Genomic DNA, 16,453 nt, shown 5'->3' with positions numbered 1-16,453 from the left:
AAGGGCAACAAAAGGGAATAAATAAATAAAATAAATATTAAAAAAAAGAAAAAAAATTTTAATTTATTTTCCCTTTCATTGCCCTTGTTGTTTTGGTTATTATTGTTGTTGTTATTGATGTCATCATTGTTAGATAGGATAGAGATAAATGGGGAGGAGGGGAAGACAGAGGGGGAGAAAAAGATAGACACCTGCAGACATGTTTCACCGCCTGTGAAGCGACTCCCCTGCAGGTGGGGAGCTGGGGGCTTGAACCGGGATCCTTATGCCGGTCCTTGAGCTTTCTGCCACAGAAACCCGCTGCACTACCCCGCCAGACTTCCGCTAAGATCTTAACACCTTTAAAATGACCAAGACTAGCTGAAACATTTGGGAGTGAACTAGAGAGAAATATTTTTATTTTGTTTGGTTTATGAATTTATTAGATAGAAACAGATACTGAGATGGAAGAGGGAGATGGGAGATGGGGGAGCAGGCAGTGATGCACCTGGTTAAATGCTCACATAACAGTGTGCAAGGACCCAGGTTCAAACTCCTTCATAAGTGGTGAAGCAGGGCTGTAGCTGTCTCTCTCCTCTCTATCTCCCCCTCACCTCTCCATTTCTCTGACTCTATCCAATAATAAATAAAAATATTTAAAGAAAAAAAAAGAGGGAGTAAGACAAACACCTGCAGCATTGCTTCACCATTTGTGAGAGAATTCCTTTCCCTGTAGGTGGGGAGAGGAATCCCAAATGCTCCAGAGTCCATAAACCCTTCCTAAGCCAACACTCAGCTTCACTGCCCTCTCCACTCATGTTTTCTGATTTCCAAGCTTTTTGTGGTTGTCAACAATTGTAATGTTTGTTGATCTGAGAGAGATATACGATAGAGAACCGGTTGGAGCACATTATTCAAAACCGTCTCCTAGGTTGCAGAAAAACAAGGTACCTCTGGGAATCCCCACCTTAGGGCAGGTCAGCAAGGTGTAGCAACTCCCCAGACATCAGAAAGCACGTGATAAGTCGGGGACTACCTGGGCCTGGCTCTTACCACTAGGTGTCACACTCAACTCTCAGGAGTGAAGACCACTTGGTCTTTAATGGTAAAACCATTAAGCAGGGTACAAAGAAACTTATTCCTGAGGTTCTTTTTAGCATTACTTAAAATTAAAAAAATAAATAAATCTTTTTTAAGATCTGCACATTGACTTTTTTTAATTTTTAAAAAATATTTATTCCCTTTTGTTGCCCTTGTTGTTTTATTGTTGTAGTTATTGGATAGGACAGAGAGAAATGGAGAGAGGAGGGGAAGACAGAGAGGGGGGAGAGAAAGACAGACACCTGTAGACCTGCTTCACCGCCTGTGAAGCGACTCCCCTGCAGGTGGGGAGCCGGGGGCTCAAACCGGGATCCTTATGCTGGTCCTTGGGCTTTGTGCCACCTGCGCTTAACCCACTTCGCTACCACTCGACTCCCACATTGACTTAAAGCTTTATTTCTGTTAATGAGAGAGGAAGGAGAGAACCAGAGCATCATTCTAGTACATTAGATACCAGATATTAAACACTGGGCCTCATCCTTGAGAGTCCAATAGCTTATCCGCTATACTACTTCCAGTAATCATTTTAAACTTGCAGCTACAATTTTTCTGAGATATCCATTATAATCGAGTGGGGCAACCTAGAGCTTGACATTTCTGTACTTTTTTGAAAAGATTGATCTATATATCTCAGATAGTTAAATTGAGGATAAGTGTTCTGTAAACAATTGGAAAATAGACTTTAATGTGGAAGGTCCTTATATTGTACTCACTTATTTCCATAACGTGTTTTTCAAAAATGCTACTACTATGATTGCTTTGACCAAGTGAATGATTCCTATATTGAGACAGAATTGATATAAACAACTATGGGGTGTTAAGGCAAATTTCTCTGCATATAATATTCTTTTCAGGAAAGTAAAAACAATACCTATCTTAGAAGATAAGGTCTGAGAACAGTGTGTTGCATAGTGCTGTAGTGCTCCCAAATATTTATACTGTTCTATTTCTTTCCTTTTTTATTATTTTAAAAAATTATCTTTACCTACTTATTGGATAGAAACAGTCAGAAGGGCCCAGGCAGTGGCACACCTGTTTAAGTGTACATAGTACAAAGAGGCAAGGATCCAGGTTCAATCCCCCAGCTCCCCACCTGCAGGGGGATGCTTCACAAGTGGTGAAGTAGGTCTTCAGGGTCTATCTTTCTCCCTTTATATCCCCCCTCTCCTCTCAATTTCTCTTTGTCCTATCCAATAAAATAGAAAAAATGGCTGTGAGGAGCAGTGGATTTGTAGTGCTAGTACCGAGCTCCAGAGATAACCCAGGAGGGAAAAAAAAGACAGAAATCAAGAGGGAAGGGAGAGATAGAGAGGAAGAGAAACAGACATTTTCAGCACTGCTTCATGACTTCCAAAGCTTTTCCCCCTGCAAGTGGGGACCAGGGACTTGAGCCTTGCACACTGCAATGTGTGCACTTAACCAGGTGTGCCACCGCCTGCTCCCCCTTTTAAATAAAAATTCTTAATTTTGATAGTACAGAGAGAGTTTGAGAGGGAGGAGGAGATTGAGAAACAGAGAAAGAGAGAGACCTGCAGCACTGCTTCACTACTTGTGAAGCTTTCCCCTTGCAGGTAGTAACTAGGGGCTTGAACCTGCATCCTTGAGCGTTGTAGTATGTGCATGTAACCAGGTGTGCCACCACCTAGCCCCACATACTGTGCTGTTTCTAAGAGCCATTATCAACCTTAAGTAGAATTAGACATGCATTTGTGGCCATGTAATGTAAGTTTTAAACTGGAAAAATACACAACATTAAATCTGATATTCTTATAGATTTATACCACAGCAAAGTCAGCTGATCTCCCCAACAAATACATAATTAATTTCAGTCGAGTCTGGAACTGAAGTCTTACAATCTATAGCTGCTGTTCACCGTGTCCCTGTAACTACATGTCTGTCTAACATATCCCTGTAGAGACAATGGAGTCTATCCCTGAAGAGCTTTTGTGTTGAGATGTGATCATTAATATCCAGATGGTTTTATTCTGATTTTACTTTACTCTCATATTTTCTCTCAGTGCCCCCCTTCATTGACTGCCATTTACTATATTAAAGTATGGGGGAGGGGGTGAAATTCGGAGTGATCAGGTTAGTACATGGGCACACCAGGTGAAGATGATTGCAATCATCATGCAAACCTGTAGAGAGTTCCTGGGATTAATTCTGGGTAACTCTGGTCCAATGGCTTTAACTTGGATGTATTACAGAAGTAAATGAAGTCAGTGCATGACTTGCTACCAAGGAGGTGTGGGGGTGGGCAGGAGGCTTAGAGGAGTTAAATGGGGAGCATATTTTCTTTCTTTCTTTCTTTCTTTCTTTCTTTCTTTCTTTCTTTCTTTCTTTCTTTTTCCAGAGCACTGCTCACCACTGATTTACAGTGGTGCTGGGGATTGAATCTGTGACGTTAGAGTTTCAAACATTAAAGATTTTTTGTTTGTTGGTTCGTTTTTCACAACCAACTCTGCAGCCCAATCTGATTCTGCAGGTGAAAAAAAAGGTGAGCCAGAGGTCAGCCCCCACAGTACACCTGCTGCCCTCCTCCAGAGACAGAGAACACTGAGCCAGCAGGGGCAGGATGGAGCAACTGTCAGGGCTGCCTTCTGCAAGCTGCTTTAGCGACATCTTTCTTAGCCATCCTTAAAGCCTAGTCTTGGGAAAAGCACGCTCAATCTGTTCTTTGGTTTCCTTCAAATGTTTCCAAAAAGCTGGCTGGCTGGGCACCTAGAATTAGGCTCGGGGTCTATTTTCTGCAGCTGCACAGTGCAAATGAAGAGGGGGATGTCCCCTTCATTATTATTTCATTGTTGCAAGACATTTGCAAGTTCTACAACAAATAAAAGCACCTTACTTTGCTTGAAGAAAAAAAAAAATCAGTGATAATGAGCATTTTTCTGCATACAAGACAGACTCCTTGCCCCTTTCCCAGTCATTAACAGGCTTGTTAATCTTAGGAAATGAGCTGAGGGTTTTCCAGCCATGAAAGTTCTTAACACCGAGTTTTCACAACTTCACAACTTTAAAAAGGGGGAGGGGTGCATGTTCTGCAGGGCAGAACCTGGCATTGGATGAAATGCAGAGGCAGCCCTCGACCTTCTTAACCACCAGTGCATCTTTCCCTGCAGAGAGTAGGAAGCGAATCCGCACACCAGCCATCATTTCCACTCGCATTTGCAAAAAGAGCAAAACCCGGAAAGGACCGGCATTTCGGCAGATCCCAGAGAGAAACCGCCCAGCAGAACTACGTCCTTGGGATATCAGCTGCCGACGACCCCAAATCAGATCGCCAGGGAGAGGAGGTGTCTTGCAGAGGGACTGGATTATTGGGTGCAGGCTGCAGGGAAGTACAGGCGGAGGAGAGGGGGTCTGGTTGGAAGGACTTTCCAGCCACTCAGCGTTCATCAAAAAGTTCCCTGTACATGACCCCACTGGCTCATCGCAGGGAGTTTCTCTGATGAACCCTGCACAGAGTTTAGGCTTCTTTTCCCCCGCGAGCAGAGAGCAAGGCCAGTTCTCTTTTCTGGTCTGACTGGCTTGGAAATTCCCCGAGCCTGACCCCGCCCCGGAGAAATCCCCTGCCAGCGTTTATAGGGCGCTGCGGCGGCGCTGCGGAGCCTAGAACAGCCCTGCCCGCCTGCCCGCCGCCGCACTCAGCCAGGAAGGAGCGACCGGCGGCCGATCCCGCGCCATGTTCCAGCCCGCCGAGCACGCCCCGGAGTGGGCCATGGAGGGGCTCAAGAAGGAGCGGCTGCTGGAGGACCGCCACGACAGCGGCCTGGACTCCATGAAGGATGAGGACTACGAGCAGATGGTGAAGGAGCTGCAGACCATCCGCCTGGAGCAGCAGGAGGCGTCGCACTGCGCCGAGCCCTGGAAGCTGCAGCTCACCGACGACGGAGACTCGTAAGTGCGCGGGCCTGGGCGGCGGGGCCGGGGTCCGGGGCTGCCCACACGGGGCTTGTGCATGCGCCCCGAGACGGTGCAAAGCCGCTGGCTGCAGGGAGGCAAGCAGGGCTCGGGGTGCGCTCTCCTGGCGGGGTCCATTAGCTCAGCCGTTGAACCCGACCCCCATTCTACCCCCTCAGTGTCCTCCCCACCCCCCCAGATGTCCCTCCAGATGTCCCCCCACCCCCAAGCGTCCCTCCAGATGTCCCCCCACCTCCCCCCAAGTGTCCCTCCCCAGTGTCCCCCCCCATCCCCCGACCAGAGCTCTCGGCCGGGGGCGGGGCGGCCGCGAGGACGCGAAGTCCCCGCTTGCATAAGGGGGGCGGGGGTTCTGCCTTGCTGCCGGGCGCCCCGCGGCCGGGAGGGGAAGTACAGGGCGTTCCGGCCCGGCGGGAGGGCGGGGCGGTCTGGCAGGCGCCCGCCGCGGAGAGGGGGGGTGGCCCGGAAAGTCCCTGGGCGCCTGCCAGGAACACTCAGCTCATAATAACCTCGCGGAAAACACCGAGGCCGAGGCCTCCAGAAACCCCGGGCTTGCGCAATCCCCCCGCAGCCCTCACCATCCTGGGCCCCACGCAGTGCACTCACCAGCCCTGGGGGGTTTTCCCTCTTTTCCCCTCAGGTTCCTGCACTTGGCCATCATCCACGAAGAGAAAGCACTAACTATGGAAATGGTCCGGCAAGTGAAGGGAGACCTGGCTTTTATCAACTTCCAGAACAACTTGCAGCAGGTGTGCAGCTCGGCCAGCCCCGTGCTTCCCTGACCCCGCGGTGCAGCTGGATTTGCACAGTTGCCCCCAGTCCTTTGTAACTCAGCAGTCACTGGGCTTTATCTGCCCTGACCCTTCACATTTGAATCCTCCAACATCCTCGAGAGTACAGAAAAGTCCATTGATTTGGTGAGGCCCTTATGGCTCACCTGGGGCCTCTGGCATTTGCCCTGCCCCTTGGACCTGCCTGCAAGGACCAAGCACCCACACCCGGGAGATATTTGGGGCCCAAGACAACTGTGGGTTTGGCCTGTGACTTATCTTCCCGTTCCCTCTTCTGTTTGTAGACTCCACTGCACTTGGCTGTGATCACCAACCAGCCAGAAATTGCTCAGGCACTTCTAGAAGCTGGCTGCGATCCTGAGCTCCGAGACTTTCGAGGAAATACCCCTCTACACCTTGCCTGTGAGCAAGGCTGCCTGGCCAGTGTGGGAGTCCTGACTCAGAGCCGTGGGACTCACCATCTCCACTCCATCCTGCAGGCCACCAACTACAATGGTACGTCTGCCCTGCCCATCAGAGAGCAGGTGACGTAGAGAAGAGAGAAATGGGCCAACAAACATAGTCTAGGCAAGAACTTGAATTCAAACATAGGAAACTGGGGAAAATGTGTGTGCACAGGCCTGTTTGGTGCCTTGATAGAATTCATTCAGAACCAACGTTCTTGCTTCTTCAAATTCAGGAGAATGTGCCTCTTAAAATAGTGAAAGGTTCTGATGTGAGGGCCAAAACAGATAGTTACAGGTTCCTTGCTTTTTGTGTTCTAGGCCACACCTGTCTACACTTAGCCTCAATCCATGGCTACCTGGGCATCGTGGAGCTGTTGGTGTCCTTGGGTGCTGATGTCAATGCACAGGTGAGTGCTTTATGCCGCCAGACGGAGTGCACCAGGCCCTCCTCAAGAAGACTTTACATCTTTTTCACTGCAAGCAAAGATCTCAACTCTAACCATAAGCATCTGAAATTCCTTTTGGTTTCAGGAGCCCTGTAATGGCCGAACTGCCCTCCACCTCGCAGTGGACTTACAGAATTCCGACCTGGTGTCCCTCTTGTTGAAGTGTGGGGCTGATGTCAACAGAGTTACCTACCAGGGATACTCCCCATACCAGCTCACCTGGGGCCGCCCTAGTACCCGGATACAGCAGCAGCTGGGCCAGCTGACTCTAGAAAACCTTCAGAGGCTGCCAGAGAGCGAAGATGAAGGGAGCTGTGACACAGAGTCAGAGTTAACAGAGGACGAGGTGAGTCTCAGTTAACTTCCATCCCTCTGTGGGAAGGGACACGAGTGGCCATTCTCTGTCTGCCCTCTGGGACCTCTAGAACCACACTTCACCCAAGGTCCTAATATAATGCTGTTCTTAAACTCCTGTTATGTGTAACCAGTATGTCAAGGGTATTTTTTCTTTATTGCCCTTTTTGAAGAGAAGCATTAAAGAAAAGCCCTCAGCAAGGGAAATTAATTTATATTTGAGAGACTGGGGTGCATGAATATTTGAGTTAATTTTCAGCAGCAGTCCTTGCCATGATCCTTGCTCCTTGGCAAAGCTCTGAAGGTTTAATGTGTATCTTTCTCTCTTGTTTGTAGCTGCCCTACGATGACTGTGTACTTGGAGGCCAGCGACTAACACTATGAGCTTTGGAGAGTGGCTAAAAGAACGTGGACTTGTATATTTGTAACAAAAGGAGAGTTTTAATTTTATTTTTCTAAAAAAAAAAAAGAAAGAAAAGAAAAATCAAAAGGGTACACTTAGAACCATGTTGCACACTGTCTGGCCCAAAACATTTTACTGTGATGGACTGACCCTCATCTTGTTTGTTTTTTTGGACTTTGGAAGGGGAGCAGGAAGGATCACTGGAATTTAAACAAAGCCTTTTAAATCTCCTGTGGGAGTTTGGAAGGAAAGTCATCCAAAAGAACTACATTTAACTGAACTGTGCTTTTTGATTGCACCACAGTGGGCTCCGTGCTGAGCCTGCTTGTACCCCTGTGTACCCATCAAGGTGCTGGGAAAGCTTCAGTGATGTGGGCTTGAAAGGCAAGGTGTGTGTTACCCTCCTGTAAATGGTGTACATAGTGTATTTTGTTGGTAATTATTTTGGTACCTTCTAAGATGTATATTTATTAAACAGATTTTTACAAACAATTCCCTGCATCATTTTCTCCGGGCTGCTATGGGACTCTTGGCGACCATTCATTCTGCAGGTGGAGGTGGAGAGTCTTGTGGGAACATCTGTTACTGCCAGCCACAGAGCCTCTGCAGAGAGCAGCTTCTCACACTGTGTACACAGGCCACCCAGCCCTGCTGTACAGGCAGCCCCAGGGCCCCATGTGTGGGAGGGGAGGCTGTTTTGAGATAATAGGAAACCCCCATCTCAGGTTTGGGGTGGACACAAACTGATTAGCCTGTGCAGGAAGGCTCTCCAGTGTCGTTTGCTTTTATCTGGAACCCTTCTTTCCACTTTCAGAATTTTCGTTTGGCCAAGAGGGGTATGCTGAATTCACATTTCATAGAGTCAGGAAAGATCTCACCTAGGAGGAAGTTGCTAAGGACATAGGCTCAGAACTGTTAATATTTGTTCGCTGTTGCCGGCCACTCGGTCTTCGTTTCCTTATTCACTAAGTGGGTTATTGTGAAGGTTACACAAGACAACATGTAAAATGCTTAGAGCGCCAGTCCGAGTGCTGAAATTGCACCACATCCTATGAAGAAACAGATGCAGGGAGAATGTCCGGGGTCCTCTGGCAGGAGAGGAAATTGGTTTCCTTAACATACTCTGGATTTTATGTGGTTAATTTTCAAATGCATTTCACCTCTTAATCTGTTTTGCTATCAGTTGTAGTATGATAGTAGGAATTTAGAGTTGAAAGGCTTTTCTTCTTTTTTTTTTTTTTTAAGATTTATTTCCTTATTAATGAAAAAGAGGAGACAGAACCAGAGCCTCACTCTGGCACATGTGCCGCCAGAGGCTGAAGTCTGGACCTCACGTTTGAGAGTCCCAACACCTCACTACTGTGCTACCTCCCAGGTGCTGGAAAGGTTTTTCACCTGCTCAGTCTGCAAATTGTGAATGACCCCACATAAGTGAAATATTTTACAAGAAATCAATTAACTTGTGAAGTTTGGATTTGGATGCTCTGTATCTATTTTCTTGGTAGAAAGGTGAGTAAAAGAAAAGTTAGTAGTCTTAAATATAGAATAGTGTCTGCATATAATCCATACACTTTGACTTGTACCTAAGAAAACATCACCATTACATTAGCCTGTTAGTGACCCACAACTGGTGCCAAAGTCAAGTGACAATAAATAACCTTCCTCATAGATCAGAAATGGGCCAATACTTAGTGAGTCTTCCATATAGAGAATTTGAGAATGGAGGCTGGAGTCACTAGGTAACACCAGCCCTGTCCTCTTCTGTTCTTTCAGTCATCTGTTGCTAAGCACTGTGGTGGCCTCTCTACTAATCTTGTCTTCTCTGAAAGTGCCCCAGGCCCATACCCAAATCCCTTATCTATCTCAGAGGACCTGAGCACTGATGTTTATTTAATAATCTAACACATGAGCCTCAACTAGATCCTGCTTTCTCAACTGGTAACAGAAGAAGTAAAGGGATGGAGGGAAGGGTAGCCAACTCATACCCAAAAGAACAAAGGCTGAAAATTCTGTCTTGTGGAATTAAGTCCTTGGGGCTTAGTAAAACACCACACGCATACGCACACACATTGAATTTGAGTCACGTTACTTAACACTCATGCCAGTTCTGTGCTGGAGGGTTGGGAAAACAGGACAGAGAAATGTGACCCACTCTTCTGACCAGCTTTTGTGTGGAAGCATCACCTTCCCTGGCCAGGGCAGGAAGAGGTTTCCTCTGGCTCGTTTTAAGTCCAGTCTCCCTCCTTTTTAGGCTTCTGCGTTGTTGGGTGTGTTTTGTTTCGTTGTTGTTGTTTTCCTCCAGGACTCTAAACTTCAGGGTGGCTTTCACCCTCTGCATAAATTCAAAGATACTTGGGACCTAGTTCTCATGTCTTCATCTTTCTTTTAATTTTATGTATTTATGATTTTTTAATTTTTTTTTTTAGAAAGAGGGAGAAAGTACAAAGTTTCCTTCAATGTGGCAGGTAGGGGCTAGACTTGAACCTGGGTCACACACACATGGCAAAGCAGCACACTATCCATGTGAGCGAGTTCACTTCCACTTTCTTCTAAGTTTAAAACCATTTTTCTCTCTTTTATACCAATTGGTTTTGAGATCTAGAGCTTGGAAAACTAAAAAAAAAAAAACTTTAAAACATTTTATAGAATGTCTTCCTCTAACTTCTAAACAAACAAGAACAACAACAACAAAATGTTTAAAGGAAACAGTTCTGCCAAGTGAAGACCTCTCAGACACTTTAATTTCCTCCAAGAAATTAAAGGTTCTGTCAGGACAGGTAGAAGAAAAAGACTCTTAGGAAATAGGGAAGTAACACTAGGGAACATAGGCAACTCAGCAACTTCCTTGAATTTAGTTCCTTGATTCTTTCTGTCTGCCTCATCCTTAGGACAAGTCCCTTGCAGGAGGAAGAGTTTCTCTTTAAAGAGGGAGCAAATTTCAGCCTGAGAAATTTGAAGACCTTCATCTGGGGCCTGGACATGCCAAGGCTGGGTACAAGAGGAAGCACTGAAATTTCAGCTGCTACTGGCAGTGATTAAGTGATGACAGCTAGATTCGAGTCACTAAGATGGGTTTCTCCTTCACCCCCCTTTCCTCCAGATCTTCATCTGCTTGCCTTGAAGTTGCATTTGGCAAGAAAGGTGAGAAACTCCACTCAGAAACATGCCGAAGACACATTCCCCAACCTCTGGTATGTGGACAAGAATACCCCAGGTTGTTTCCCCATTTTAAGGGGAAACTGAAACTGGATATCCTGTGTTTTTGCCCCCTCCTAGAGAGGTGATACTCTCAGCTGAATTCGTTCATCATATTGTAAAACACTTACTCTCCAGACCCTTTGCCAGGGGTTTAAGCCAAAAAGAGGAGCCTCTGCCTCTAGCAGCTCCTTGCTTAGGAGGAGAGAGACACACCATCTGTGCTCAGAGCAAAAGTGGTCTGGGATTAAAACCAACCACCTACAGCTGCCTTCTCTGCCGGGATTCCAGACTTGAACTTGAAGGCACTTTGCCATTAGTCTATGAGCTGTACATTCTTTTTTAAAAAAATTTTTTTTTAATATTTATTTATTCCCTTTTGTTGCCCTTGTTGTTTTTTTGTTGTAGTTATTATTCTTGTTGTTGTCTTCGTTGTTGGATAGGACAGAGAGAAATGAAGAGAGGAGGGGAAGACGGGGAGAGAAAGACAGACACCTGCAGACCTGCTTCACTGCTTGTGAAGGGACTCCTCTGCAGGTGGGGAGCCAGGGGCCTCAAATCGGGATCCTTATGCCAGTCCTTGTGTCCTTGCGCTTAACCCGCTGCACTACCACCCGACTCGCGAGCTGTACATTCTTTTGTCCAGAATTTCTCAAACTCTGTGCAGCTTAGCTGCATGGAGATCCTGAAATCAGGTTCTGACTTAGTGGTCCTGCACTGGCCTGAAAGTTGTATGTCTGTCAGGTTTCCAGCAAAGGCCTGGGCTGCTGCTCTGGAGATGACATTTTGAAGAGTATTTTAAATAAAATGTTATTTATTTAAGGCCTGTATTTTTCTGCCATCGCTCTCAGTAGTGTTGTAAACCAGGACAGGTACTTCTGCAGTCACTCAAGGGAAGAAGTAACACAAGTCTGTATTTTCTTTAAAAAGTGTGTGTGTGTGTGTGTGTGTGTGTGTGTGTGTGTGTGTGAAGGAGAGAGAGAGAGAGAGAGAGAGAAAGGCCAAACCATCACTCTGGCATCTGCGGCACCAGGGCTGAACTCAAGACCTTTGATCTGTTGCACCACCTCCTGGGTAACCAGGCAAGTCATCTGAGAAGTAGGGCTAGATCCTGAGCCCTGACATTAAGAAAGGGCCAAGGCTGACCAAATTCGCTTAACTGGAGTTAAGTAAAAGAGAAGATGACAGGATGCAAGGCTGACAGAGTAGTCACTGGAGGTCTTGGAAGGGAACACATGATGATGGAAGTACCTTTGAGAGGTAAGCCACTAAGAAGATGAAAAGTTGATTTAAAGTGAGCTTATCTGTACTTTTGTAGGGGGCAGGGGAGTGTGTGTGTGAAAGCAGCCTGACCTAGCTTAGACCTGGGAGGAAAAAGGAGGGAGCAGCTGCTTCCCCATGGCAAGGTCCTCTCGTATCCTTACGGGAACAGAAGAAATCTTAACATGCAGTTAGCTCAATTCCATTATGGAGAATCTTAGTAAAGAATGACTCTTCTGGGTTCTGGAAAGGTGTCTCAGCAGTGGAAGGTGGCCCCACTCATGCAGATATTTAAAGCTAAGATTTAATATGTGTGTGTGTGTGTGTGTGTGTGTGTGTGTGTGTGTGTGTGTGTGTGTGTGTGTGTGTCAATGGTAAACTCAGAGAACAACTCTGGTACATGTGATGCCAGGGATCAGATTCATGGACCTCAAGTCTTCAGACCTGCAAGTCCATTACTTTAGGCACTGCACAGCTTCCTGGGCTGATTAAAAGTAAGACCATTCGTACCAGGTTAAGCACACATAGTATGAAGCAAGGACCCATGTAAGGATCCCAGTTCGAGCCTCCGGCTCTCCACCTGCAGGGCGGTCACTTCACAAGCGGTGAAGCAGGTCTGCAGGTGTCTACCTTTCTCTCCTCTGCCTTCCCCTCCTCCCTCTATTTCTCTCTCTCTCCTACCAACAACAATGGGTGGCTGCCAGGAGCAGTGGATTCGTAGTGCAGGCACCAAGCCCCAATGATAACCCTGAAGGCAAAAAATAATAATAATAATAAGACTGTCCAGAATTGTACTTTTGAGGTCATGTAGGTTATAACCCAATCATACTTCATGTGAACAGGATACTCAATTCCTTTAGCTTATTCTGTACGTACACATTTCATTAGTAAATTTCATGTCTAGTATTAAAATTTTTATAATAAAATACTCATCAATTAGGCATGTATGTCACGTATGTATGCATGTTACTTTTTATTTTGGAAACTGACAGACCCATTTATTTTAGTTAGAAAAGGATATTAAGATTTCTCTTTCTACATTAATACTTCTATTCCAATTCATTTTTCCTCTATTCCATTAAGCTTCTGACTATGCTGCCCTATGTTTAAAGGTTCTCTTCACAACAGAATCTGTATTCCTTTGTTACATGAAACCCATACTTACTAGACACAATTCAACCAATCATAGCTCTTACTAGAGAGCATATAGCCTAATTATTCTTGTATTCTTTTACCCAATTCCAGTATCACTTTATTTATCAAATGTTGACTTACAGGACTTCTGCTGTCACAAAGGTACATTCCACAGATATCAATATATCTTAGCCTCAGGCAGACCACAAGAACTTAGGTCTCCAACTTCCCCTTCTGTGTCATTGACTCTACTGCAGTATGCTGCACAGTCCTTGAAGGGTGCACCCCGTATTAATAATCTATTATTTCTTATCCAAAAAATGGAAGACTGTCTTTTAAAAAAATGTTTTATTTAGTTATTAAATGAGAGAGATAGGAGGAGAAAGAGAGAACCTAAACATTACTTTGGTAAGTGCACTGCCAGGGATCAAAGTCAGAACCTTAGGCTTGAGAGTTCAGTGCTTCATCCACTGGCCATCTCCCCATCTCCCAGACCACAAGAGTGTGTGTGTGTGTGTGTGTGTGTGTGTGTGTGTGTGTGTGTGCGCGCGTGCGCGCGCGCGCGCGCGCGCGCGCGCATGCGCTTTAATTGCCACCAGTGGCAATTTTCACATTACTTAATTAATTTTCCTACTTTATCTGATAGGACAAAGAGAAATTGGTGGGGGTATAGGAACGTGGCGCACCTAGTTGAGTGCTCATGTTACAGTCACATGGACCCTGATTTGAGCCCCTGGTCCCCACCTGCAGAGGGAAAGCGTCATAAGTGGTGAAGTAGTGCTAGAGGTGTCTCTCTTTTCCTATCTCCCCCTTCTTTCTCTATATCACTGTCTCTATTCAATAAATAAATAAAGTATATTTTTTAAAAAAGAGAGAAATTGAGAGTAGTGGGGGAGATAGAGTGGACGAGAGACACCTGCAGACCTGTTTCGCTGCTCATGAAGCATCCCCTGCATTTGGGGATCTTGGGCTCAAATCTGGTGTGTGTGCTCAACTAGGTGCACCACTGCCTGGCCCCAAGATAAGGTGTTTTTTTGTTTTGTCTTGTTTTTATTGATTTAATAATGATCAACAAGACTGTAGGACAAGAGAGGTACAATTCCCAGCCACAGAACTCCGTATCTCATCCCCCACTGGAAGCTTTCCTGTTCTTTATCCCTCTGGGAAGATGGACCAGGATCATTATGGGGTATAGAAGGTGGGAAGTCTGGCTTCTGTAATTGCTTCTTCAGTGGACATGGATGTTGGCACGTTGATCCATACTCCTAGCTCACTTCTATTTTTCCCTAGTGGACCAAGATGAGGTTTTAACAATGTGTATTGTGGGGCTGAGTGGTGACACACCTGGTCGAGCAAACATGATATAATACTCAAGGACCCAGTTCAAGGACCTGCAGAAGAAAGAAAACTTTGCAAGTGGTGAAGGAGGCCTGCAGGTGTCTCTCTGTCTCTCTCCCTCTCTATCACCTATTCCTTCTTGATTTCTGGTTGTCTCTATCCAGTAAGTAAATAAGGATTAAAAAAAAAAAAAGCCTAACATTAAAAAAAGAAGAAGAAGAAGAATGTGTTGTCATATTTTTTGTGCAGTATATTCAAGATGCCATTTAACTAATTTGGTGATAATACATGTGAGATGCATAATACATTATATGTGGAATGGTTTATATGGGTAGAATAATAGAATAAATTTACTTTTGATAGTAAACATAGTCATGCTATGTGCCAGACACGACTCTAAGGGGTTTATAAATATCAATTCCTTTGATCCTCAGCATGACCATAAGCCAGAGCTGAGCATTGATCTGGTAAAGTTAAATAAAATAAAAATAAAAGAGACATTCTTTAAAGATGTATATTAAGTTCTATAATCCTTAAGTCATGCCATAAGGGAGATATTAATATTATTTTATTTATTTTTTTAATTTTAGTTATTTATTCATGAGAAAGGTAGGAGAAGAGAGAGAATGAACCAGACATCACTGGTACATGTGCAGCTGGGGAGTGAATTGAGGACCAAATGCTTCAGAGTCCAATGTTTTATCTGCTGCACCTTCCAGACCACATTTTCTAATATATTTTTAAAATAAGTATTAATGATGAGAGATAGAGAGGAGATAGAGAAAGATTGATTCATTCATCACTTTGGTATATGCAATGTTAGAGATCAAACCTGGGATCTCATGTTTGACGGTCCAATGCTTTATCCACTGTACCACCTTCCAGGCTATAATATTTTTTGTAAGGAAATTGGAGCCCAGCAAAATCAAGAAACTCTGTAAGCAGCAGTGCCAGTTTCAGCAAGCTCCAAACACACTGAGAAGTTAGAAAGCAACTCCCAAGCATGTGGGAATTCCCCCTAGAGACAATCACGCCATCAGTTCTGAAGCTGATTCTTGCATATCTGTTACAGATGTCCTTCCCAAATCGGATAACTATTCCAAAGGGCAGTTTGAATTTCTGATGAATCATGTTAATGGGAAGTATTTCACAGAAACTCTAATAATTCAGAAGTTGCAAAACATAAGATCTTAGGAAACCTTGGTGAACTTAACAGTAGTGAAGGACTCAGACAGATCTGGACCCAAATCCTCAGGCCTCTCTGAACGTTTAGTGTCAAGTTTCAAATGCTTGAATAAAAGGAAGCGAGGCATACCTCTTCTCCTAGGAGTTTCCAGTTGTGTGGTCTGTGTTTGCTTCTGGTTGAGGTTAGTCCTGCCCAAGGACACCACATTAAATATGGCAGTCAGACTTTCTAAAACCTTTGCAGCATTTTAATATTCATCTCCAGGGCAGCACCAAACAAAACAAACAAATGCAACTTTTTAGTGCAGTGCCAGGCATATCCAGGGCCTCACACATGCAAAATACCTCTGGCTCCCACACCCAAACCTTCTTCACATTTTGGGAGAAAGACAGAAGCATCACTCTACCACCCATGGAACTTCTCCTGCTTTTTGTTTGTGGTGTTTCCATGTGATGCCAAAGATCAAAGCCCAAGGCTTAGATGTACATATACATAGAAATAGGGCGGGGAGCTGCTATATTCTTGACTTTAGGCTCATCATCAGTCAACAACTTGTTCTGCTTTATATCTTAACTCTTTTTCAGCCACCAGGTTCCAGATGCTACCATGATGCCAGCCTGACTTCCCTGGGCAGGCAACCCCACCAATGAGTCCTGGAACCCCACCTCCCCAGAGCCCTGCCCCACTAGAGAAAGAGAGAGACAGGCTGGAAATATGGATCGACCTGTCAACATCCATGTTCAGTGGGGAAGCAATTACAGAAGCCAGACCTTCCACCTTCTGCACCCCATAAAGACCCTGGGTCCATACTCCCAGAGGGATAAAGAATAGGAAAGCTACCAGGGGAGGGGAGGGGATGGGATATGGAGTTCTGGTGGTGGGAATTGTGTGGAATTGTA

The 16,453-nt window shown here is 45.3% G+C and overlaps 1 protein-coding gene across 1 annotated transcript; it reads left to right on the top strand.

Moving 5' to 3' along the window:
* The first annotated feature begins 4,358 nt into the window (after window positions 1–4,358).
* Window positions 4,359–7,933, top strand: NFKBIA (NFKB inhibitor alpha). The gene is made up of 6 exons (XM_007530241.3): window positions 4,359–4,980; window positions 5,642–5,750; window positions 6,077–6,287; window positions 6,557–6,645; window positions 6,770–7,030; window positions 7,375–7,933. The coding sequence occupies exons 1-6, from the start codon at window positions 4,766–4,768 to the stop codon at window positions 7,420–7,422; spliced, it is 933 nt and encodes a 310-aa protein (XP_007530303.1). The 5' UTR covers window positions 4,359–4,765; the 3' UTR covers window positions 7,423–7,933.
* Window positions 7,934–16,453: the final 8,520 nt, after the last annotated feature.

This window comes from Erinaceus europaeus, chromosome 16 (genome assembly GCF_950295315.1).
Source record: "Erinaceus europaeus chromosome 16, mEriEur2.1, whole genome shotgun sequence".
NCBI classification, from domain to species: domain Eukaryota; kingdom Metazoa; phylum Chordata; class Mammalia; order Eulipotyphla; family Erinaceidae; genus Erinaceus; species Erinaceus europaeus.
Note: the sequence above shows the minus strand (reverse complement) of the source record. Positions and strands in the feature narration are given on the sequence as shown.